Source organism: Temnothorax americanus, unplaced genomic scaffold, assembly GCF_048541705.1.
Source record: "Temnothorax americanus isolate GAGA-0224 unplaced genomic scaffold, ASM4854170v1 Scaffold183, whole genome shotgun sequence".
NCBI lineage: Eukaryota > Metazoa > Arthropoda > Insecta > Hymenoptera > Formicidae > Temnothorax > Temnothorax americanus.
Genome location: NW_027509322.1, coordinates 25,593 through 50,089, shown reverse-complemented (window position 1 = coordinate 50,089; position 24,497 = coordinate 25,593). Strand labels below are relative to the sequence as shown.

General features: G+C 43.7%; 3 protein-coding genes across 3 annotated transcripts; 1 reads left to right on the top strand and 2 right to left on the bottom strand.

Annotated features, from left to right (window-relative positions):
• Nucleotides 1-1,886: 1,886 nt before the first annotated feature.
• On the bottom strand, nucleotides 1,887-3,155 carry LOC143896451 (uncharacterized). The gene has a single exon (XM_077404354.1). It carries the CDS (start codon nucleotides 3,153-3,155, stop codon nucleotides 1,887-1,889), a length of 1,269 nt encoding a protein of 422 aa, XP_077260480.1.
• Nucleotides 3,156-7,672: 4,517 nt separating this feature from the next.
• Nucleotides 7,673-9,287, bottom strand: LOC143896448 (uncharacterized). The gene is made up of 3 exons (XM_077404351.1): nucleotides 9,040-9,287; nucleotides 8,521-8,837; nucleotides 7,673-8,273 (listed from the first exon to the last, which is right to left on the bottom strand). Exons 1-3 carry the CDS (start codon nucleotides 9,206-9,208, stop codon nucleotides 7,797-7,799), a joined length of 963 nt encoding a protein of 320 aa, XP_077260477.1. The 5' UTR covers nucleotides 9,209-9,287; the 3' UTR covers nucleotides 7,673-7,796.
• Nucleotides 9,288-11,579: 2,292 nt separating this feature from the next.
• On the top strand, nucleotides 11,580-12,245 carry LOC143896450 (uncharacterized). Its single transcript, XM_077404353.1, has one exon. It carries the CDS (start codon nucleotides 11,580-11,582, stop codon nucleotides 12,243-12,245), a length of 666 nt encoding a protein of 221 aa, XP_077260479.1.
• Nucleotides 12,246-24,497: the final 12,252 nt, after the last annotated feature.

Genomic DNA, 24,497 nt, shown 5'->3' with positions numbered 1-24,497 from the left:
TATTTATTAATTATATTTTTATTTTTACTCTTGTGCAGAACCATCATCATTTCGTTGGCAAAGAAGTGTCGAAATCAGATTCGTATCTTCGTGAGCAGAATACGCGGGATGTACAGAGACGTCGCCCGTTTGAACGCTACCGAGGAGGTAGTCGCAGATCGTTCCCAGTCACACGACGGTGACGAGCCGAACATTCAAGAACGAGAAGTAGTAAACATCGATGACGACGAAGATGTCCCCGAAGGTTGGCCGTCACAAAAGTGAAACGTATTATTAAAAAATAAATGAAATATATGGTATCAAAAAATAAATGAAATATATGTTATCAAAAAATAAATGAAATATATATGTTATTAAAATAAATTAAATATATGTTATTACAATAAATAAAATATATGTTATTTTTTGTCTTATCGCTCCCTACCCACACAATCTCACGTTCAGTGTTATCGCTCGCGGACACACCTCACGTTGGAGCGGCTCGGCGTTATCGCTCACTCGCGCGCTTGCAACCGCATCTCGCGCTGGAGCGACTCGACGTTATCGCTCATTCGCGCTTGTATCCACGCCTCGCGTTCGGCGTTCTCTTTCTTTTCCTTATTACGCTCTCGTTTTTTCGCTCTTTCCCGTCTCGCGCTCTCTGTTTATCTTGTTAAGAAATATCACGATCGGCCATTTCTACGCACTCGGCAGCTTACAATGTTTATCGCGTTCCCGCAACCGGCCATTTTTACGCACTCGACAGCTCATAATGTATGTACAGAATACGGGGAATAGATATGTAAAAAAAAAACGAATAACGTTGTTCATTGATTTTTTACATTCGTTTTTTTTTATTTAATACAATATATATATGGATACACATTCAGTAAAAAAAGAAAAAAATGAGTAAACACAATATAGATAGATGGATAAGTTACTTTTCTACCCATAATCATAATGCATCTATTTTTGCTAAAATCTGTTTGAAACAAGCATTGATTAAATATAATATAGATAGATGGATACATATGGAGTAAAAAAATGAATAATACAATAAAAGTTTAATTAATTATATCATACGAGTAATGTACTATAATATGTCTTTTACATCTAATGTGCGGAGTCGATGCTGGACAGACATTCGCGTCGCTCGATCCACCAGTCGCGCAGCTTCAGCACGTTCTCCATCGCGCAGCACCGTTGATGACGTCCGCAGCGAAACGCGCGATCGGGGCGAAGGAACTCCAGGCGATCGACGTCGTCGTACTCGTCGTCGATGGACGTGATCGTCGCGTTGAGGTCGCGAACGGCGTCGCCGAGAATTTCCTCCAGCCACCTCTTCTTTTCGAGCCCCTTCACGTAGATTCGCACGCCGGGCGTCTCTTCTTTCTCCCACGTTTCTTCCAGGCCGTCGCACACCGCGCGTCGAATTATCGTCTTCGCTAAGCGATAGTCCGTGTCCCCGTCCTCCCAACGGAGGCCGTGGTGATTCGCCATCAGCCAGCTGGCCCTTGCCTTCTCGGCCCTCGTCAGCAGATCCCAACTCATCGGGGCGCGAAACACGTGATGGGCGAGTACGCGCGTCTCGCTTCGCAGCACGGCCACCTCCTTCGCGAAGAATTTCTCGCCTACCACAAAACCCTGCAGGTCGACGAAGATCGTCGTCGTTGTCGTTGCCGCCGCGGCCATCGAGTCGACGTGTGTTGAAATAAAAAAGCAGTAAAGATGTGCTTAAACTGCTCGTTCCTAACGGTCTGAGGAACGATGAAAGGATCCTCGAATTTTATATGTTCTTCGTTTTCCTACAACCGCATTTTCCGTTAGATAATTTTTTTGCGCGCCATGTTTGTTAATTATATGTGCCTCGTTTCCGGGAAATGGTTTTCCTACAACCGCATTTTCCGTTAGATAATTTGGCGCACAACGTTGGTCAGCGGACTGTACTCGATGACGCGATCGTGAACGATGAGACAAAAGGCGGTGGTTTTCGGCGGGACGTTTTCCTTGCATTCGAATTCGATGCGCACGTCCACGGTGGCGCTCTTCACCGATTCGTTTTGACGGGAACAGTCGATCACCACGAGCGAAGCTACCCTCGCGAATTCGCGCGGGGATAAGAGCGCGTTGTCGCGACCGTCCCCGTAGTACGCTCCTCGAAATTTCGCGTACATCTCGTACAGCACGGCGAACTTGTCGTTTTCGAAATCCGCGTTCACGTCGTCGTAGGGATAGAATTCCGAGTTGAGATACAATTTCACGTTGGTGAGCGTGCAATGATCGAATCTCGAGGCGTCCTCCGTGAATTCGTTTCGCCGTCCGGTCTGCAGCGCGAATATGACGTATCGCGGCTTCTCCAATTGCGGCGCGGCTTTCACGGCCCACGAATGCTTGGTCGTGCTCTGCAGCAAGGGAAATTCGTACAGATCCCAAGAGCGAAAGCCCACGCTCAGAAATCGTCCGCTCTCCAACGTTCGCAGTAGCGATAACTTAGTCACGTCGTTCAACGATACGTGCGGCATACGCCATTGCACCTTCATTAGCGTAATTTTAGGATCCTTGGCTGGATCTCTCGGCACGTTTATCCTCGGATCTACGACGCAATTGACGTCGTGACGAGCGCGTATCAGGATAATCTCGTGTTTCGCGTTTATCACCACGCGTCTGTAGTGCTCGCAGAAACCCAACAGATCTTTCAAATATACGCAAAAGGTGAAATCACCGGATGCGCTGTTCAGATTCGATTCGTTCGTCGGATAACTCATCCATCCGGCGTTCTGCAGTCTTCTAGATTGTTCGGGGGTCAGCGACACGTAGTTCTTTATGGTGCTGGTTACTCCGACGTTTCTACACCGATCGATCTCCACGCCGTCGAGTTCGTAGCGAATTTCGTCGAACATAAACGCGACGCAGTTGTTAACCAATTTCGCGTATTGCCTTTGATCATCCTTCCCCGCCGACGTCGTCGCGCCGTCGTCGTCGTGAATAAGGCGTCCCTCGACGTACAGAAAACTGTCGCACGGCAGCGTATACAGATCCTGCTGCTGTATGGGTATTCGTATCTCGTCGTTGTACCCGAACGTTGTGCTGACGTACGGGTTATACGTGTGAATCTCGATTCCGACGATGCGCTCGTCGAAGATCGGCTCACCGCCGATACTCAGTATGTCGACCATTATTTTTTCCCTTGATATAGAAACGACGCGACGGCGAGGAGTTTCTCACGGCGAGACCCAACGATCGTAGGAACTTGACGTTGGCGCTGCTGAGAACGGCTCTCCTTTCTCCTCCTCCGCCAGCTCTTCTCTTCCCTTCACCACCGATCTCGTCGTAGAGCGGGCTAGCTCGCTCGTTCGTGCTCGATCCGTTCAAAACGAGCATCCCTCTCTCTTCAGGTTGCGCACACACACACGCACGCACACACACACTAACTGCGACGACGTACGTGCAGTCTGATCGTTATCTCCTCACCGCGAAAGTCGATCAGCCGATCGTTCTGATCCACGACTCGCACCGTGATATCGGTAACGTTTCGCGCGACGATCGGGAGGTAAATGATCTGCGTCGGAGTCTCCGACAGTTTATATCCCGGCGGCACTTTCGGCGCGAATTCGTGGATCGCGTGCACCGAGCGTCCGTTGCTGTACGCTCCCGCGGTGATGTTGCATTCGATGCGAATCACGTTAACGCTCATGACGTCAACGGGTCTGTCGGAAACGTACCATTTGTTCGGTTTTAGAATGCGATCGCGCGAGAAACCCAAAAGGGAACCGATGCTGTTGGGTTTTGTAAAATTCACTCTGTAGGCGCACTTTATCTCGCTCCTCATGGTATTCTCGTTGGCGCGAAGAGCGAGTATCGTTCCATCACCACCGTCTTCGTTCTTGCCGTCGTCCTCGTATATGCCGTAACTACCGTCACTGTCGTCATCGTCGTCGTCGTCGTCCTTCTCCGTTCGGTTTTTTTCTCCTACCCGTTTGGCGCCAACGGTCTGCGTTTCTTTTTCTCCTTTATCCTTCTTTTTTTCTCTCTCACGTTCGCGATGAAGAAGAGCGGCGCACAAATATCTGCTCACGGCTCGCAGCTCGTACGACCCTTTCGGAACGACGATCCTCCGGTCGTCCTCGCCGAAGTAGAATCGATTATTCGCGGACGTAACGTTTGGTATCGAATTGTACGCCTCGAAGGTCGTTAAACCCAGCTCATATTTGCCGTCGCTCAGGTCCAAAGCGGGAAAGTGACTCGCCGTGAGAACGCTGCTGGTTCCAGATAACGTGAGCGTCAGCGACATCGCGGGAGAACGTCGATCGTTCGCCACTCCCCCAATCGATCTCGCGAAGAAATCGCAGGCACAGCTGTCCGCAGATTCTCTGATCGAACGTCTGAAACGTTCGATGATTGTAGGTTACGATTGCGCTATCGCCGTCACCTAGATATCGCGCGAGATCCCTCGGCGGACGAAGATTTCCGAACGCGTCGAAGTAGATCGCCGCGTTTCCCCTTTTCGCGTAAGCGACCCAATGCGTGCCGGGACCCGCCGCGTCGTCGAGATTCACGATGCCGCACTCCGCGTGTCGCACCCTCGTCGGCAGAGCGTCGCGCATAAACACTCCACGGAAGAACGGTATGCGCAGGCGACGCGCCGCTCGATCAAGCTGCTCGTTCGTCGTGACGCCGTACGGCGGCAGGCGCGCTAACGTCGTCCTCTCTTTACGCGAAATTTTTTTTTTTTTTTGACTTTTCTCACGCCACCTCCGCGCTTCTTATAGGGCGCGAGGTACAACCCGCGACCCTCCATCGCGCGATTGTGTCGTTGCAATTCGTCGAGTTGCCGTTGCGCCGCTTTGCCTGCGCTCACCGCTTTGGCCACACTTGCCGCACCACCGATCAAGGAACCGAGCGCGCCCAACATCGGTAGAAAAGGCAAGAAGCCGCCGCGTTTTGCCGTCGGAAGTATCCTCCGTCTCCTCTTCCCGCTCTTCCTCGCGTTTCTCCTCGATCCCGTTCCTTTCGTCTTTTTCTGTTTTTGTTTTTCCATACCCATGCCCAGTTTCGTCTTCGCCTTCATAGCCGCCCATACGGCCGCCGCGGCGAGTCTCTCACCGACCGTGGAGTCCTTCGCGGTGACGCGCTCGCGCGCCCTCTCGGCGAGCAATCGATCGGCGACGTGTCGTTCGGCGAGCTCGCCGCTTCGGGAGTACGCGACGTCGTGCTCTCGACACGCCGCGTCCAACGGATTTATACTTTCTTCACCACGCGCTAGTCTTTTCGCCAGACGTGTACCGGGTCCGCAGAACTGATAGCCGGGTACGTGCAGCTCGAAGGGAAGAGCGTTTATCGCGCGATCGAGCAGACCGGCGCCGCACGCGCGCCGCATTCGATCGCGGTTGCTGGGAGAGTTTTCTTTTTACTGTAAAAATGTTAGTTTTTTCTCTTCTTATCCAGGTGAGTCGACGACTCACCGTTCGGGGTGAGCGCGCGGTTACACTCGTAGCAGTCCTTAATGAGCGGCGGTGGTCCGTCTATGTGCGTTCGCTGCCACGGACGATTGTAGTGTTTCATGCACGGGCGATATCTCTGCGCCTCGGGATCCGCTTTTATGTGTTCCGGTAAACGGTCCCACAACAGATGCACAAATTTCTCAAAATTACGCAACAGAACGATCTTCGAAATGAATTCTAAAGCCCGTGTCACACTACGCATTGCGGACGCGGATTGGATTCGGATTGCGAATCATTGAATCTGAACTCTCCGTTCACACCACGAATTCAGTATTCAGTCTGCATTGGTCTGCATTGTTTGCTATGTGCTGCGTGTAACAATATGGCTTGTCAAAATTATTATTATAAGCGATATATATATGAAAAGAAAAAAGTTGCAAGCATGTCTTTTGCTTCTAATGATCGCTGAATATGAATCGCGTAGATGTAATGAGCGAAGACTATGGGTTCACAAATGGGTAGCAAGAAGGAAAGAAAAAGGGTTGCATCATAACCTCTTTTTGGAACTTTTATTAGAAGACCCTGATCGGTTTAGAAGGTTTGTTGCAGTTTGTAGAATATAATTTGAAAAACTAAAGGAAATGTTTTACTTTTAAGGAAATTTGTTATTTTAGATGCCTCAGAATGGACACAGATACTTTCGAACATCTTCTGATTAAAGTCGATCCTATAATAAGAAAGCAAGATACTCATTTACGAGAAAGCATTTCACCTAGTGAGAGGCTATCAGTTACTTTACGACATTTAGCAACAGGTGAAGGACAGCAGAATTTCGATTGATTATAGTTGTATGCTTTTTGTTATGTAACTAAATTTTTTTGTATTCTAAAGGAGAAAGTCAAGAATCGTTATCTCTTACATTCAGGCTGGGTAGAAGTACTATATCAAACATTATAAAAGAGGTAACAGCAGCAATATTTTTAGTTTTGAAAGAAGAGTTTCTTTGTTTTCCTCAAACTGAGGATGAATGGCGTGGGATTGCCAATAATTTCGGAGAGCGATGGAATTTTCATCATTGCGTAGGGGCAATAGATGGAAAACACTGCGTTATTGATCCCCCACTGCAGTCAGGATCCATGTTCTATAATTATAAAGGAGATTACAGTGTTGTACTATTGGCTCTAGTAGATGCTGATTTACGTTTCATTTATGTTGATGTGGGAGCTAATGGCAGAGTCAGTGACTCTGGTGTTTGGAATAACTGCTCCCTCAAAAATTATCTAGATAGGAATGCTCTACATATCCCTCCTCCTGCCCCATTGCCAGGTATAGAAGAAAATTTTCCTTTTGTGATTATTGGGGATGAAGGTTTCCCATTATCAGAGAAACTCCTAATCCCTTATCCAAAACCTCAATGTAGTGGGAGAATTCATAGAAGGATATTTAATTATAGGTACCTATGTAAAATGTTTCTAATTTTTTTAAATTTATAATATGTTAAAAGTTACAGCAATATCAAAATATTTGTTTACTCATATGTTATAGATTATCTAGAGCTCGTCGTTGCTCGGAAAATGCATTTGGTGTAATGGCTGCACGTTTTCAAATTTTTCGTTCTCCAATGCGATATGATCCTGACGATGTTCGCAACATTATCTTAGCTATATGTTGTTTGCACAATATGCTGCGAAGTCAGTCTGTTGGGCGAAGTATGTATACACCACCATCATTTCTAGACGAAGAAAATGAAATGTTAGGTGAATTGCATCGTGGAGATTGGAGAGCTGAAAACGCAAGAGGCATGGTAAATTTTGCTCATCAAGGTGGCAACCGTCACGCAAATCAAGCCATTTTACTCAGAGACAGGTGGTGTTATTACTTTAATACTGTTGGTGCAATTCCCTGGCAAGAACGTATGATACAGTGAATTATTAATAATATTGGAAGTAATAAATGTAACTGTCTTCAAATGCGTGTATGTTAGTATTTAATATCTCTATCCTGTACTTTAGAAAAATAAGTTTATTTTTTATTTGTTTTTTATTGCTAGTACAGTCTTTTACATTAATTAGTACAATGTTACATTTAAATAAAAGAAATACGAAGCTTCAGTCTTTACCAACATAAAATAAATTTCTCCTGCGGTAATAACAATTACGGAGCTTCAATCTTAACAACATAAAATAAATTTCTCCAGTGGTAATAAGATTTACGGAGCTTCGGTCTTAACATAAAATAAATGTTTCCTGTGGTAATAACAATTAAATCAAACATTACTTTAAATATATATTAATATACTTTTTTCTGTGTATAAAAATGACAGTACGCCTATCAGTGTAATATATTATTGCAGATAATGTCGATATATTCAAAAACTTATTGCAACCTTGGCTGAATCAATACTCTTAAAATTTCCTTTTCATAATATTCTTGATCCTCAGGAATCATTGACCGAAGCTTTGATGCAATATATGCACTAAACATATCAAATTTATCCATGTTTGAAGGAGGTAATTTTTGTTTAGCCAAATTTCGTATAGCATCTACAGCATGTTCCATTGCGTTAGATTTTCTTCCTCGTTTTGTATACATCGGGGCCTCAATAGAACGCTTATTAGTATTTAATGGAGCAGATGCAGCACTAGGTGAAGATGTAACTATTCCAGATGATGTATTACTTGATATATTACTTATTATCGATAGAGGTTGCCTGGCGTTGAGAGGTGCAAATGACCTATCTGAACTAGATTTTGATGAGACATGTAAATCAGAATGTTCAGAATGTGATGTTTCATCGCTTGCATCTGCTGCATTGTTAGGTCCAGATGAATCAGATGGAATTAACATATATTGCTAAACATAAAAATCAAGATATATTAAACAATACCTATAAAAAACAATACTTTTTTACATTGTTTGTGTTGAATACAGGAATTAATAGATAAGTAAATAACATTGAAATAATGAAAAACAAACAAAATGATATAAAGAGAAAAATTTTACACTTAAAAATAAGAGAAGACAGGGCTATCAGGGTCAAACGCAGATAATGCAAGTCTTCTGGAGAGATATCTTTCATTGTCTAAAATTTTACACTTACTTGTGCATTTTCATCATAATAAATGTCTGTAACCTGTGATAAATTTTGCACATCACTATAAGGTTTAGAAGTAGATAAACAATTCATTGTCTCTTCGCTGGCTGTAGAAATTTGACTTTGTGAGGAGAGGTTGTCAATAGTTTCGGACTGTGCACAAGTTTTCTTTAAAAACAGGAGCATTTCATAATAATCCCACTTTGGTTTGTAAATTTCATCAGTCCCTTTCCCACTACAACGAGCTTTTGAGGCTTTTATCTTCCGCTCGTTCGCACGGAAAGTGCTTTCCATACTTTGAAACCGCTTATAAACTGATTCTCCTGCAACGAGAAAGTAAAAGGGAATATTAACATTAATAATTTTTCTATAACCTCAACACATAATCCACATTCAGTTACTAGCTATTTGTGACATATGTTCATGCTAATAACTTTTCTAAAGGTTAAATAACCTAATTACATCTTCATTTCAGAAGCAACATGGTTAAATAGAAAAAATAAGATAAAATATATCTAAATATACCTGTGAATTTGGGACCTAGGGCTTCCGCTATTTGGTCCCAATGCATTCGTTTCAAATCAGTTCGGCGATATTCTTCCGTGCTTGTATCCCATAATAAATGACGCTGTCTCACCATTTGGATCAATATACATTCTATTTCTTTTGTAAATAAATCACTTTTGGGACCCATTGCCACAGAGAAAACGATATGTGCCCAGATAGCCACGACCAAACATCTACATTTATTGCCAGTTGCCACGCGATTTGCGTATCACAGATCGCAAAATAGAAGCTCACCTATTTTGCGATTCGCCATCTGGATCTTTGGCTCCTTCCACCTGATTGGCTAATCAACAATTCGCAGTTTGCAATCCGAATCCGATCCGCGTCCGCAGAGGATCATCTATTCTGTGATTCGCAATCTGAATATTTAGCTACTTCCATCTGATTGGCTAATCAACAATTCGCAGTTCGCAATCCAAATCCAATCCGCGTCCGCAATGCGTAGTGTGACACGGGCTTAACTCCTCGGCCGTTAGATTGAGAATATCGTGTCTGTCCGTCAGTATCGGAAACATCTCGATCACCGATGCACGCGCGAACGATTCGTTGCTTTCGAATTAATTTTTTTGTATGGATGCGACGACGCGTTCGCGCTACTTGTACCTACGCGCGAGGCGTTTGCGCACGCGCGACGAAACGACGCGACGTCAGCGCTCCCCTTCCTTTTCGAGGAGCTCATCGCGAACGAATCGAGCGAGCGCGCGCCTGCGGAAAAGACCGAGAGAGAAAGAGAGCGAAAAAAAATGCTATTCGTGCGACAGTCGGTGACGATAGGGGTCTGGAAGGGGGTGAGGAAGGACAGCGAGAACGACGACTACGACGATGGTGGCGCCGACTTGGAAGGCGAATACGAGGAGGACGACGACGACGTATTTACGCCAATAAGAACAACGACGACCGGAGGGAAAAGGGAGTCGCGTCCGGCACGGTTGAGTTCGGCACCCGCGACGACGACGACGATGACGAGCTCCACGCCGATCCACACCGATTCGGTCCAGTTTTTACCCAGAGAACGCGAGATCGTCTCGGAAACGACGACTCCACCTCCCGCGCTAGAGACGTCCGTTAGAGAGTCTCTCAGCACGGTGGAAGGTCGCGACTTTCTGCACAGCCAACTAGGACCGTTAGGTCGGAAATACGTGGGCGCTCTTCTGAGCGGTGAGAGAAAAAAGGACATCGACAACGTCTACGGAGTGTATCTCGGCGAGAACGGCACGATGCTGGGCAACAAACGATTCGACGTTGCCGCGGACGATTCCGTGATCGTCGACGGTGTGCGGTACAAGGACACGCGCGGCCTGTACGAGTTGATCTTCATGCGAGCTCCCGACGCTAAGGCCTATACGGACAGAGACAAACAAACGTACAGGAGTATACTTTTCGCTACCAGCGCTCACAAACGCGATCGCGGCGCCGGCAAGAACGTCATGGGCAACAAGGGACACAAGTACAAAAATATAATAGCGCCGCTAATACTTCCGTCTCGCAAAGTCGGGACTACAAAGAGCGCCGGCTTACCGTCGGCCATGCGACTGACCGACAACGCGATCGATTACGTTCACTGGGACGATCCCAACGAGCTGGTCGATCGACTTCGGCTGCTGGACGCTTCTTGTCGAGCCGACAACGACGCTCACGACAACGAAATTCTGTCGATAATCGAGGAACTCCGCGAGGCCGGTCTCGTCATAAATTGATCGGTAGCGCGGATCGCGACGGCAGTACGAATCGCGGCGCGCTCCCGGCGCCTCCTCGCGCGCGATGTCCGTGAACAAATTCGGCATGTCTCTGACGAATCGGAGCAACGGTGACGGTGCGTCCACAGTGAGATTGCGCTCCTCGATCAAGTCTCTGCGCAATTACGCGCGCAACAACGCGCTCTTCGTGAGCGAGGATTCCTACGACGCGAGGGAGCGCAAGATACGGCGGGTAGCCGCGTCGGAGGACAGCGACGACGCGACGAACAGGAGTTACGTCGAGGACGCGATCGAACGGCTCAGGAAAGTCGTGACCGGTGAGATCGAGAAGAAAAACGCAACGCTGAAGAACGACGCGCTCCGTTTGGACGAGAAATCCTACGACGCGAGAGAGCGCAAGATACGGCGCTTAGCCGCGCCGGAGGTCGGCACCGACGCGACGAACAGGAGCTACGTAGAGGGCGCGATTGGGCAACTGAAAAGCGTTTTGATCGAAGAGATTAAAAATAACAACGCGATCCGAGAATCGGAGAACGAAATCGCGGCGCTGGAAAGCGTCGCGCTCCGTTTGAACGCTCAGGATTCCTACGACGCGTCGGGACGCAAGATACGACGCGTAGCCGCGCCGGAGGTCGGCGCCGACGCGACCAACAGGAGCTTCGTCGAGGGAGCGATCACGGAGCTCGGAAAGACTTTGTGTGATGCAATAAAAGAATTAAAAAAAGAGTTCGTTACTGTGACAAATAAGCTCGAGGTCGAACTCATCGCGATCAAAACCGTTTTACGGATTATCAAACAAAAATGAGCGCGGAGAATCGAAGACTCGTGGAGGAACTGCACGCGCCGGCGAGGAAGAACTTTCCCCGTCGCCGCGTCGTGGTGCGCGGTTACGACGATCTGTGGCAGGCCGACGTGGTCGAGATGCGTCCCTATTCGCGCCAAAACGCGGGTAACAATTACATTCTGACGGTCATCGACGTGCTGAGCAAGTACGCCTGGGCGATCCCGCTCAAGACCAAGAGCGGAAAAGAGGTCGCGACGACTCTGCGAAAGATCTTTCGCGAAGACGCGCGATGCCCTGAGAATCTGCAGACGGACAAGGGAAAGGAATTCTACAACGCCGACGTGCGCAAGATCGCCGCGCCGGCGAGGTTTCGAGTCGACGACCCGGTGCGCGTGAGCAAATTCAAAACGATCTTCGAGAAGGGCTACACACCCAATTGGACCACCGAGATCTTTCGCATAGCCAGAGTGCAAAGGACCAATCCCGTTACGTATCTGTTGAAGGACATTCGCGGGGAAGCGATAGCCGGAGGGTTCTACGAACACGAGTTGCTGCGCGTCTCCGATCCCGACGTCTATCTCGTGGAAAAGGTCCTGCGTAAGCGCGGCAATCAGGTGTACGTGAAATGGCTGGGAATGGACAGTTCGCACAATTCGTGGATAGATAAGACATCTGTATTATAACAAAAAAATAATTAGACACACAACGTGTACTTTATTAAGGTAGTTCGATGATGAAAGGCTGAGGTCAAAACAATGTTTACAATTTTTATTTATATATGATTATAAAAGAATAGAATAACGCATCGCTAAGCTTTATAACAACGTAAAAAAGACCATTAGTAAGTAATTTTTTAGGTTGTAAAATAATATTTTGCCTAAAACAGATTAAAATAAAGTGTGTGTTAACGCGTCGCTTGACTAGTTTTCAACATTAATTAAAAAACTGTACGGTGGATCGTGTTCACCTTCAACTATAGGCTTTCTCATTGTGTCCTCTCTTCATCGATATATATCGTTTGAACATTCTTGGCAAAAGATTTTTTCGCAGACTTGTGTTATTCATAGGAAAATACCTTTTTTTTCCTATTAGACCAATGTTAAAATCATTAAAATCACTTAATTTGAAAGTGAATTATTTTTTTTCTGGGCTTAAGCGATTCATGAAAGTTCCTTCTTTCGATATAAAACATATTTTTTTTTTGGCAAAAAGTTGTTTTATCATCGAACTACCTTTAAAAAAAATTGTACACATTCATCGGAATTGATTTTTACTATACGATAAAACAATTTTACGATAAATGGGATTGAGAGAACATGCGTATGAGAAGACGCGAGTAAGATCGAGAGAGAGAAAACGTAGGTGGGATAGAGCACATGGAAATAGGAAAAAAATTGACATCGACGCTCATTTTCTATAATATATTTTGTATATATTTATTTTATAAGATAACTTTTTTTTATAAAAATATAAAAAAAATATTATAAAAAGTATTATAAATAGTAAGGTTTATTTTGATTCCAATCTTCAGGCTCCTCCTCATAGAGCTGGAGCCCGAAGAGACGCGTCAGGTCAAAAACATCCGCCACGTGGTAAATAGCCGCGATGTCTCGGCGGTACGACGTATCGTACCACAAATAATCGACGTCTTTTTGTCGCCACCGCCTCTCCGCTTGTGTCCACGCTTATAGGTCATTATTAATGTAGCCCTTTACACTGATTTGAGTTAAAATAACATGCTGAAAACACACATTATTAAATACTGTATATACTTTTAAAAATTATGTATGCTATTAATAATAATGAACATACTAACCTCCGGCGGGCAAAGACCAGAGATGTCTTCCCATGTAACTGCATCTCCCATTGTATCGTATCATAAATGTGTAACATCCCCGTGCCCGGAACGTCTATTACTCACTAAAAATTAATTTTATAAAAAAATAATTTATTAAAAAAATAATTTCATAAACATTTTTATATCACACACCTTTGGTAGGAGCGTGGCATCTATTGTTTCGTCATATCAGAATATCTATAAAAAAAACATGTTAAGCATGAGTTACTAAAAGATAATTAAATAATTTTTTTTCCTAATTGTATATTAAACATGAGTCATTCATGTATACGATAATTACAAATTTCTTTTTTCCCTACTTATATAATATATTTAAAAAAAAATATTACTTAAACGACTCACCGTCGACGTGCCGAAATGCACGTGTATTTCGGCTGAATTCTCATTGGAACCTTCCTCCTATAAAAACAAAAAATTATATATAAAATATTTAAAACATCACACGCGCACAAATCACGTACCTCAAATCTAGTAAAATTTTTATAATCGTCAAACGTCCTTTCAAATAACGTCTTCTCATGTACATCATGCTGTAAAAAAAATTAAACAAAATATATTATTTAAAAAACACACACAAATAACGTACCTCTGGAATGAAATTTATATACGTCGCCGGAATAGGCTCGCGAACGTCGTCAGGCTATAACAAATTATTTAATAATTTATTGGATATACTAAATCGTATACCTTATATAATATGTACTCACCTTCATGTGCACAGGCACCTCAAATGTTATATCGTTAAATAGGTATCTCATTTGCAAAGATTCCTCGTATGGAGTGAACGTAACGTTCATCCCCATTTGCAGAGGTACCTCTGCAATCTTCAATTTGTCAACTTTTATGTACTAAAAAATAAAAATATATTACACAAAATTATTACGCAGAATTTTTATTATTGCGCAACACAAAACACTTACACCGTCACACGGATACGTTATTTGCAAACGCATCTTGGAACTGTCACAGTTCAAATGTACTTTGTTTTTTGTTTTTTTTTTAAGACTTCGCGTTGCTGTCTCAAAAGACTGTAGATTGACTACACCCAAGTCTAGCCGGGAGTTCTTTTATATATCGAGACAGTGCAACAAAAGGAGGATATTGCGGTAAACAAAATATACTAAGAATAGCATTTTGCATAAAGGAAAATATGCGTTTTATCAAACCGACTCATACGCCGGAATCGTCGACGCTTTTTTTCCCAGCGCGAGTGAGCGAACGCGCGTGAGATTGGGTGGGATAGGGAGCGATAAATGGAAACACGATATCGGTGACAGAAGCGTATATCTTTTTTTACATATTACAATTTTATATTTTTACCGCGACTTCCTCCTCCCCGATATTCTACGCGTCTTTGAGGAATCGTCCACGAATAAAGAAAAAAAGTATGAAATAAGATATATATTTGTCTCGAGATACACATGCGTGTATCTATATGTTTATTTATCCAATTTATAAGAAAAAAAACTTGTACGCGATATTTTTTTTTTTTCAAGCACGGTGCCCTTCGCGTCTTCGAGAAATCGCGCGGGTTCGATGTACGTCGAGTTCGTCACAGCGCCGGTCAGTACGCGGCGTCGGAACGCCGTATCGATCTCGAACCACGAAAATCCTTCGCCGCCTCCGCCGTCCAAACCGGCACCCACGGCGCGTTCGAATCGTTGACGCAGATTCTCCCTCGAACCTTCCTATCGCGCTATTAGAGCCGCCGCTCTGGTAACGGCTCCCGTGTTTCCTCGCCTCCCGGAGCGTTTGACTCGACACTCCTCCCGCAGGAGTCGGAGACACTCGTCGCATCGCCGTGTCCACGCGCGGTACCCGTCCGCGTCGAGCAACTTGTCGCACTCGTTCCACATCGCATCCAGAAGGGTTCGCCCTCGGGAACGTTGAATCTCACTCGAGCGAAGAGACGACGAGACCTGTAGGTTTGAATCCTACGTATCACCTCTCCTCCGTACAACGTCTTGCAATAAAGATAATACTCGACGGGTAGGCAGCGCATATAATCGTTCGCCCTAGCGGAGTTTGCCATCGTCGTCTCTATCCACTCTCGCTCGCGAATACTTCGCGCTCCAATTTCCCTTCGCAGATGATGGGTAGCCAGATTCCATCGCGCGTCTTCTCTCACCACCGACGCGCGCGCGTTTGACGACGACGCGTCGACCCTCGCCGATTCGTCGTCTGATTCAGACGAAAACTTTGGCATGGGCTCGCGACAGAACAGGTCGACGTCCGATTCCGCGGACGAGTGGTCGCGGCGATCGTTCATTTCTCAAATACGTGTCGCTGATGCTACCGCATTGCACCATTAACATGTCGAAATCTAAATACACATCTCCATCTACAGTCCGCCAAAAAAATGTTTCGGCGTAATTATGAGGATCGAGAAAACTCCGCTGAGATCGAAGATCGGCGATTCCGATTTTGCGACGAATCAGATATCTCGTTAAGTCGACGCGCCGCGGACCCCCGTTCCTCGGGGACGGATCCCAGTCCCTCGGGGACGGATCCTCGTTCCTCACGAACGGTTCGCTGATTTTCACGATCGGTTTCCTGATTTCTGGATCAAACGTTGGTTTACAAAGTTCCGCGTACTCGTCGCTCATACCGCATTAAAAAACAACTTATTCCCGTTCAGATCGGTTCGCACCACTCTCTCACGATACATTTGTCAATCCGCGTCACCGTATGCCGCGCCGTCGCGAGCAAAACTCATTTTATACGCGTTCGTTATCTCAACGTTGGTTTTCCATACCCAGAGATAAACTCTTTCCCCGGAAAAAACGACAACCGCTCGCCGCGTCGTTTGAGAAAAACAAAAGGAGGATGTGACGATAGCGACTTTGAACGAGTTCGGACGCGCGATAAAAAAATTATTCGCGAAACGTACGGTTTGGGTGAACGAAGAGAGCGGTATCGTCTCTCTCTGTCTCTTTCGATACATCGGAAAACCGCGTCCGGCCCGTTGAGACAAAGAAGCGCGCGATCGACGCTCCCCCTCGCGGGAGGACGACTTGCGATTTTCGCCGTTTGGGAAACGGGGGGCCGGAAAACCACGTCCGGCCCGTTAGGACTGAGAAAAGCGGGCGACGCGACAGTACGCGCCTCGCCGCGATCGACGACGCTCCCTTCTCGCGCACCGTCGGTAACGCGGTACCCCCCTTCCCCGTCCCCTTCCAGAGTACCCCGAGGCCAGAAGTGAATTTTCCCCCACTTTTTGTCCCCCCACCAGCTGCTCCTCCCGGACCCCCCTCGCCCATCTCTTATGGCGTTCTCCCCGCGGGGAACGCGCCCCCCCCCCGACCCCCGGATTTCTACCTGAGGCTAGAAGTATATTATTCTTAGCTACTTATATAACATTATATTTTCTAATAATTTACCTCAATACATTTATATTATTCAATCTGCAATCACATTTATATAATTTTATTTTTTTTCATTTTTGAATTTTTTTTCCTTATTTTTAATAGATACATAATAAATACTTATCTTCATTATTTTTATTAAATTCAGATTAATTTTATGTAAAAGTGAAGTGAGAGCGGAGGAAGGAAGAGCAATTGAGAAAGAAGTTCAGAGAAAGACGTTGGGCGCGTAAAACCGCTCAATAGCACGTGATTGGCTCTTATACTTTTAGATCCAACGAATCAGCGTAGCGTGTCGATAAGACGACACTTAACAGTTGTGTCTGCCTGAACGTGGCCGTTCAGTTGGTGCTAGTTGGCGCTTACTTATTTCGCGCATGCGCACTCCATTTTGGACAACACTAACATCAAAGGCGCCGACAGAGAGTTGCGCTACTGTATATACTGTGCTTCTGACTTACCAACCAAACAGTCGTCACGCGTGACCTCTTGCATGCGCGTGCGGCCACGGAGCATGCGCATGTGGTCGCGGGACATGCTCGTAGTCGCTACATCTTGTCGGTATGACAGGTCTCATAACCTGATAATCGTCAACTTTAACTGTTAATATCTCGCTTTGCGGGGCAGAGCGACACTTTTTTCTGCCAGATTCTGTCGTTTTGTGCAAAAACGCGTCGATTAAGCCTAAGTTCAACGAAATCGGTGAGGAGGCCACTATTCTGCACATTTACCAAATAATTTATTCATTTGTCTATTATAAATTATGTTTGAACACAAAATATAAAATATTTCATTGCATGAACTCATCGTAAGTAAAAAAGTTGAAATTATAGACAGACTGCCATTCTTTTTAGAAATATATTTTAATATGTTAATCACATTTCCCACTTGTCTATGAGCATTATGCATAATGACCGGTCAGTTTGATTAATTTGAACATTTTTGCTTTTATTATTCAAATGTCCCGAAAGAAGCGGGAATTATGCATATTGCCCGGCCATTATGTATAATAACCGAATTTATTAAATTGCCCGTAACATATACACAAAAACCTACACATATCCACTTTCATGATTAGAGTGATTTTTTTTATATTAAATATATTATAATATTTTTTTAGTAACGGACAATTGGAGACGTATGACTGGAAAATACTGAAATAAATGATGTTTCGACCTTCTCTTTTTAGGAAAAATTTTCCTGCCTGGGACTTCTGACATTTTTTATCATAATGTACAAGTCTTAAGCTTCATTTTGAGTTGTCGCTTCTTTCTATAGCATGTTCTATCAAATGATATAACTCACGTAAAAGTATAAAAAACGTCTATTTTAGCAACTTTGACAGAGATTTTCTCAAAAACTTGGCGTGAGTACAGATTCGTAATCAGCGCTACAAAATCTACCACAAATGACTTATAGAATCTCAAAGCAGGTGTCGAACATTGTTATTCAGTCGCCATTTAGTTGAAAACTTAATGATATAATACAGTAGGTACGTATAAGGAACATGCGGAAAGCTCATTTAAATTCATTTTTTTCGCAAATACTTGAGAATTATTTCATTGAATGAATTTACCATAGATTAGCGAGAGATAGTACTACAATCATATTAAATTCAATGAAAACAGAGTAAGTCATATCTGGTACTCCTTTTGTTAATATTTTTGTTAGAATATTTCTGGAATGTGTGGTATATTATCTTTATATGTCATTCTATATATTAATGAAATATAATTAATTTAATGATGTTAAAATATTTTGGTTGTATTATTAAATCTTTATTGCACAGGAAGTTAGATGTGCCTACATTGTGCTGCTAGTAGCTGGATACTGGGTGACAGAATGTTTACCGATAGGAATCACATCGTTAATACCCGTAGTGTTGTTTCCGCTATTCGGTATCTTTAGCACTCGGGAGACATGCACTTGCTATATGAATGATACCATCATGGTCTTTATTAGTGGTCTAATACTTGCTATTGCTACTGAGCATTGCAACTTACATCTGCGGATCGCATTAATCGTAATGAAAATACTTGGGTGCAGCCACGCGAAGCTGCTCGGTGGTTTTTGCACTGTAACCACTTTCATATCCATGTGGATTGCGAATGCGGCAGCCACCGCTATGATGGTACCCATTGCCTTTGCTGTACTTTGCGAATTGGAGAGGGTTGGTGTACTTGAAAAATATTACATAAATTGTTATACTGTCATTATGTAGCTTACAATGTAACGAAAAAATAGATAAATCTAAAGAAATGAATAATCATTCTTGTAATATGATAATTTTTTGTCTAACATAATTTTTAAAGCACTAAAAAATTAAGAGATACGGTAGTGTCTCACGTCAAGTACACGCGCAGCGCGAAACCGTCCCGTGTATCTTTACGCAAGTACGAGAGTTAATTGCAAGTATCCGAGATTATTAGATCTCAATAACCGCTCAACCGATCAACTCTAATGAAAAAATTTTATTGAGATTACAATTGAAAACTCTATAAATAATGGAATAAGAACTGTTATGGGAAATCAAATATGATTATTGCAAAATTTCTCATAAAAATTCTCATTAAATTTCTCACTAAAAAAGTTTAGTTTAAAAATTTTAATCTTTTAAAGTGAGGGAAAATGTGAAATCTAAAAAATAGAGCATAAATTAAGTGCATATATTTATTAAAATATATTTCTTAAATATTTTTGGCGGAACACACACACACACAATTTCAATTTTTGTTCTTTGGTCCATTAGTAGTATTATTTTAGTAGTATAGCATATGCACATACAAGATGTATACAAAATATATAAAAAATCCAAATAAACTACATTATTTAAAAACAAAACGTAATGCATTTTATTATCTTTAAAAACAAACATATAAACTTGTAGGTACTGGTATGTACGTAAATTAGGAACAGTAAGAACTGCAGGTTATTTTAATTGCTCGTTTCAATTCTTCTTTTATTTGCCATCTCTTTCTCCCTTTGATCCTTATATTTTATTCATACATCTTATTTTTGTACAAATTATTTTAAATTAATCATTCAAACATTTAAATCGTATATCATCTTTCATTTTTAATTAAATTAGGTAATCATTATACAAACCTACAAAAAATCCACGAAACTATTAAAACATAAGTGGAAAATTGTATAAAAAAAAATTGTGCTTACTTAATGCTAAAGACAGTTTTCGTGGACTAAGTACTTCAACTGTGCCACTGAATGACTTATAACGTGTTCTACTTTTATCAAAACATCTATTTTTCAGAATGTTGGGTGGCTAAATATAAACCAACACATCATTAAAAAATAAAGAAGGCTTCCTTTGCATTTTGGTCATTTGCCAAGACAATAGATCCCACTGATATATTTTCTCCTAAATATGTGTCTGTTCAAAATATATATTTTAAATAGATATCTTAAAAATAACAAATCTGAAGGTGTTCGAGAAGTCGAACATGTGCCGCGCGAGCCTGACGAATGCGCGCCCGGCCAGCACGCGCTTATCAGATTTCGCGGCTCGCCGCGGCGCGTCGCCGGCTCACATACACTTACTCGCGTTTAAAATACGCTCGAGTAGCAATTTAAGGCAAGCTGCGCACAGACCAGCATTGCGCGCGCGCGAGCGCGCGCAAATCCTACCGCTATACTCTACGATTTCGTATCGAGGAAGCGTTGAGAAAGTCGAAATATAATTATTTTGTCGCGTCGAGTAAGATTCCCTCTCCTCCGCGCAGTAGTAGTCGAGCGTAGAAAGACTTCTCTTCCGCTCATTACACTCCTGTGGAGCCATCGTGGAGACCGCGGCCCCCTCCAAGCCGGACGCCCCTTCCGGGCCCGGCACTGTGGAAGCGGAGGCGCGGAGTGGCCCCACTCCAACAGCGACCAGGAGGAAGAGGTGCCGAACCAGGACGCGGAGCCAGAGACGAAGGAAGCGTCTCTCCTACCCGCCAGCAGCTCAGGAGCGGCACGCAAAGGGGGCGGAGCCCGCTAAACCGGTGTCGCAGGAGCGGCACCAGGAGACACCGGCCCTTGCGAAACCTCGCTTATCCAACCAGCCAGTGCCGCAGGAGCGGCAAGTGACGAGAAAGGAGCTTGACAAGGGACAGGCGATACGTCCGTGGAAGCTCGTTCCACTGGAGCTCCCGGAGGTGCGTTGCACCAGGCCCGCGGGACTGACCCTCCGGAAGCGAGATTGCCGCATTTCTTGACCACCGGCCCTCCACCTGATCCGCGTCAAGGAGACGCGAAACACGGCGTGTCAGACAGCGCTCACGCGAGCTTTCCTGGCTCTTTCATCGCCAGTGGATCCACCGGATCACCCGACGGACAAGCCACCTCTCACTCCAGGCTCTAAACTTGACCTGAACAATAACTCGGTCCCCTCCAAGCCCCTTGCAAAGAAGGCCATCCGCCAAATTAAATTTTGAAACCGTGCGTCAGCACTTATATTTTGATTAGGCGCCTTCAAGGCGCCGCCCAAGACAACGCAAATATAATGTATGTGATTTAGACACAGAATATATTGTTTTGTTATCAAATCTTGTCTCGATGACTCACCGCCACCGTCCTGATCCCTATTGCGACTCCACGATATCGAACAGAAGGAATTCATTAATTAATTCACTAAACAAAGTAGAAAAGGTTTATATAAATAATTTTAAACTTGTAACTAAAATAATTTACAATAAAATTAGTAAAAATAAAATATAGTAAAATATAGTAAGAATAAATATGTTATTTGACGTATCTAACTGTTCGAGATCCGTCGAACTTTCCTACGCGAAACATCGGCTCGAAAACATTATTATATTTAACACCGAGAAATACCGATGTTTATGTGGTTCGAGCTCTTTTGAACTTGTGCGAAACATACGTTCCCCGCGATCCCCGCGCCTTCAAAGCCCATCGATCGTGATCACGCGTTACGAGAGTGCTCCCTTATTTGTCGAAGCACGGAAACGGCTTGTGACGCGTGATATGACCATACAGACGAATAGCGATTCAGCTCTCATCGCGCGTTCGTTCCTGAAAAACAACCCTCTTGAGTAAACGGCGAAATCGCTCGCCGGACATTCAGTCGTTGCTGAGGATTCCTAGCCTCAAGTCGTGGGCCAGAATTCATAGCCGAAAGTCGTCGCGTATCAATCCTCGTCTAAAGACAGCACGGCTCTCTCCCTCTTAAATCGCTGCTTGAATCGCTACTCGCTCGTTTCGTCTCAAAGTGCGGATCTAAGTTACTTATATTTCTTCATTAAGTGTACTACTTAGCGAGGGGTCCGAAAACTTCCGGTCGTGCTCCGCTCGCGATCGTTCTTCTGCCGCGCGCTCAAGATTTCCGTTCGGCGCGTACAAGATCTCAGCTCCGCGAGAGGCTTCGATGCGAGAAGCTGAGACAAGATTTCCGTTCGCGATACCTGGCAGAAAAATACAAACGACTCAGAAGATTTCCGAATCCGCGGCGCACGATCCGTTGTTCCCCTTCGCGTCTTTTCCGTTCTTGAAATAAAGACTATATATTTCTTTGTGCAATCTGTGTTCCGAGTGCTTTAATCCTCATTCCTCCCGCGAATTTACGACTCGCGTTACCCACGCTTCTCGCTCAACTCTGAGCGGAATCCAGATTCAGGGCGACCGTCGGAAAGCGACGCCCGAACACTAACTATTTATTAATTATATTAATTTATTGATATTTAATTTATTGATTGACCAACATGACATGGATGTTTTATTTGCACGAAATAGAAAAATATATATGATTCTTAGGATATATAAGATTTATAGGATTCTTCAATCAATATTACAATTGTAATTATTTTTAGTTTATAGATATGACTTATTGCTTCCACAATGGTCACTCTGTAATTTGTCTATAATATTGAACCTGAAGAAGACTAAAATTCCCGGTCGAAACGTTGTAATATAATTAATAAATAGCCAGATACGTCAAATAACGCACTATATTTTATTAAAATAATTTAACAAATGTCTTACCCTTTTATTTAAAGTTGTCTCATAACTCTTATGAGTATTATAAGAATCTACATAGTCCAAAGCACGTGATAGGACAAGTATAAACATGGATGGAGAAAAATAAATAGAGGAAGATTAAAAATAAATTGTTCAGCAAATTTATTTGAAATTGTGTACCAGCGAAAAGGGAACACAGGAAAGGAAGAGCAAAAGGAGGGATAATAACAGCAGTTAACAAGAATTTGAAACTTATAGAGGTTAGGGAGATTAGCGTCGAGGTGGTAGAAAGCAGATTAAAGTATAATAGAAACAGATGGAGAATAATCACGTTGTACAGTCAGAAGATGGAAGATACGATGGAAACACTAAGGGAGAAGAGGATGGTGGAGAATGGGTGCTAGTAGGAGGTGATTTCAACGCGAGGACGGGAAACAGAGGAGAACCGATAAACGAGGAGGAAGAAAATAAAAAGAAAAGCGAGACCAGAAAGTCAGTAGATAAAGTGGTAAATAGGGAGAGACGTATATTAATAGATAAAATAGAAGAAAGAGGATGGGCGATATTAAATGGGAGTTTCGGAAGAGAAAAGGGATGGACTTATATAGGAGACTTGGTATCATCGGTTATAGACTATGTCTTAGGGAATGACAGAGCAGGAGAAGAAATAAATATAATGGAATTAGAACGGAATCGGATCATGTACCGCTGGAGGTGGAGTTGACAGGACCACGGGTGATGGAGATAGGGAAAAGGAAGAAAGAAATAGAAATAGAGAGAAGCGACTGGACAGAAGATGGGAGGAGAGAATATCATGAGAAATGTGAAGGATGGTCGAGTACACAAATAAATACAGAGGATATCTGGAAGAAGATGAAAGAAAAAGTAAAGAGCGCTATCACGAAGCAGAAGAAGAGAATAATACCATGGAGATTAAGAAGAAAAGAATGGTATAGTAAAGAATGGAAGGAAAGGAAAAGAATATTGAGAAGATTGATGAGGGACTGGAAGAAGGGAAAGATCGGAAAAGAAGAGTATGTGTGGGAAAGAAAGGAGCACAAGGAATGGTGTAAAGAGCAAAAAAAGAGGCACGAAAACGAGGAAGAAGAGAAGATAAGGAGCATAAAAAACGAAGCGGAGAAGCTTGGAAGTATATAAATAAATACAGGAAAAAGAAAGCTGAGGGGATAATTGAGGAGATACATATGAACAAGTAAAGAGACCACTTCATGGAAATGCTAGGAGGGACAGAGGAAAGAGTTGTGCTAGACATAGAAAACGAGGGAGAAGAAGATGGCACGAGAGTGGAGGTAACAAAGGGAGTTGAAGAAATATCGAGGGAAGAGGTGATTGAAGTAATAAAGAAACTGAAGATGGGAAAGGCAACAGAAGAGGACGGGATTGAGAACGAGGCGTGGAGATTTTTGCAGAAGGATGTAGGTGAAGAATTCCTGAAGTTAATCAACAGAATCTGGAAAGGAGAGGGCATACCAGGAGATTGGAATAAAGGTATGTTTAGTCTAATTCATAAAAGAGGAGAGAGAAACGACCCAAAAAATTACCGAGGAGTTACTCTAATGAATATGGCGTACAAAATATATGCAAGTATCTTAAATGCGAGATTGGAGAAAAAAGTGGAGTCTAAGCTAAAGGAGGGGCAATTCGGGTTTAGAAGAAACAGAAGAACGATGGATGCAATATACACGGTAAATTATGTAGCAAATAAGGAGCTGAGTAAAAAA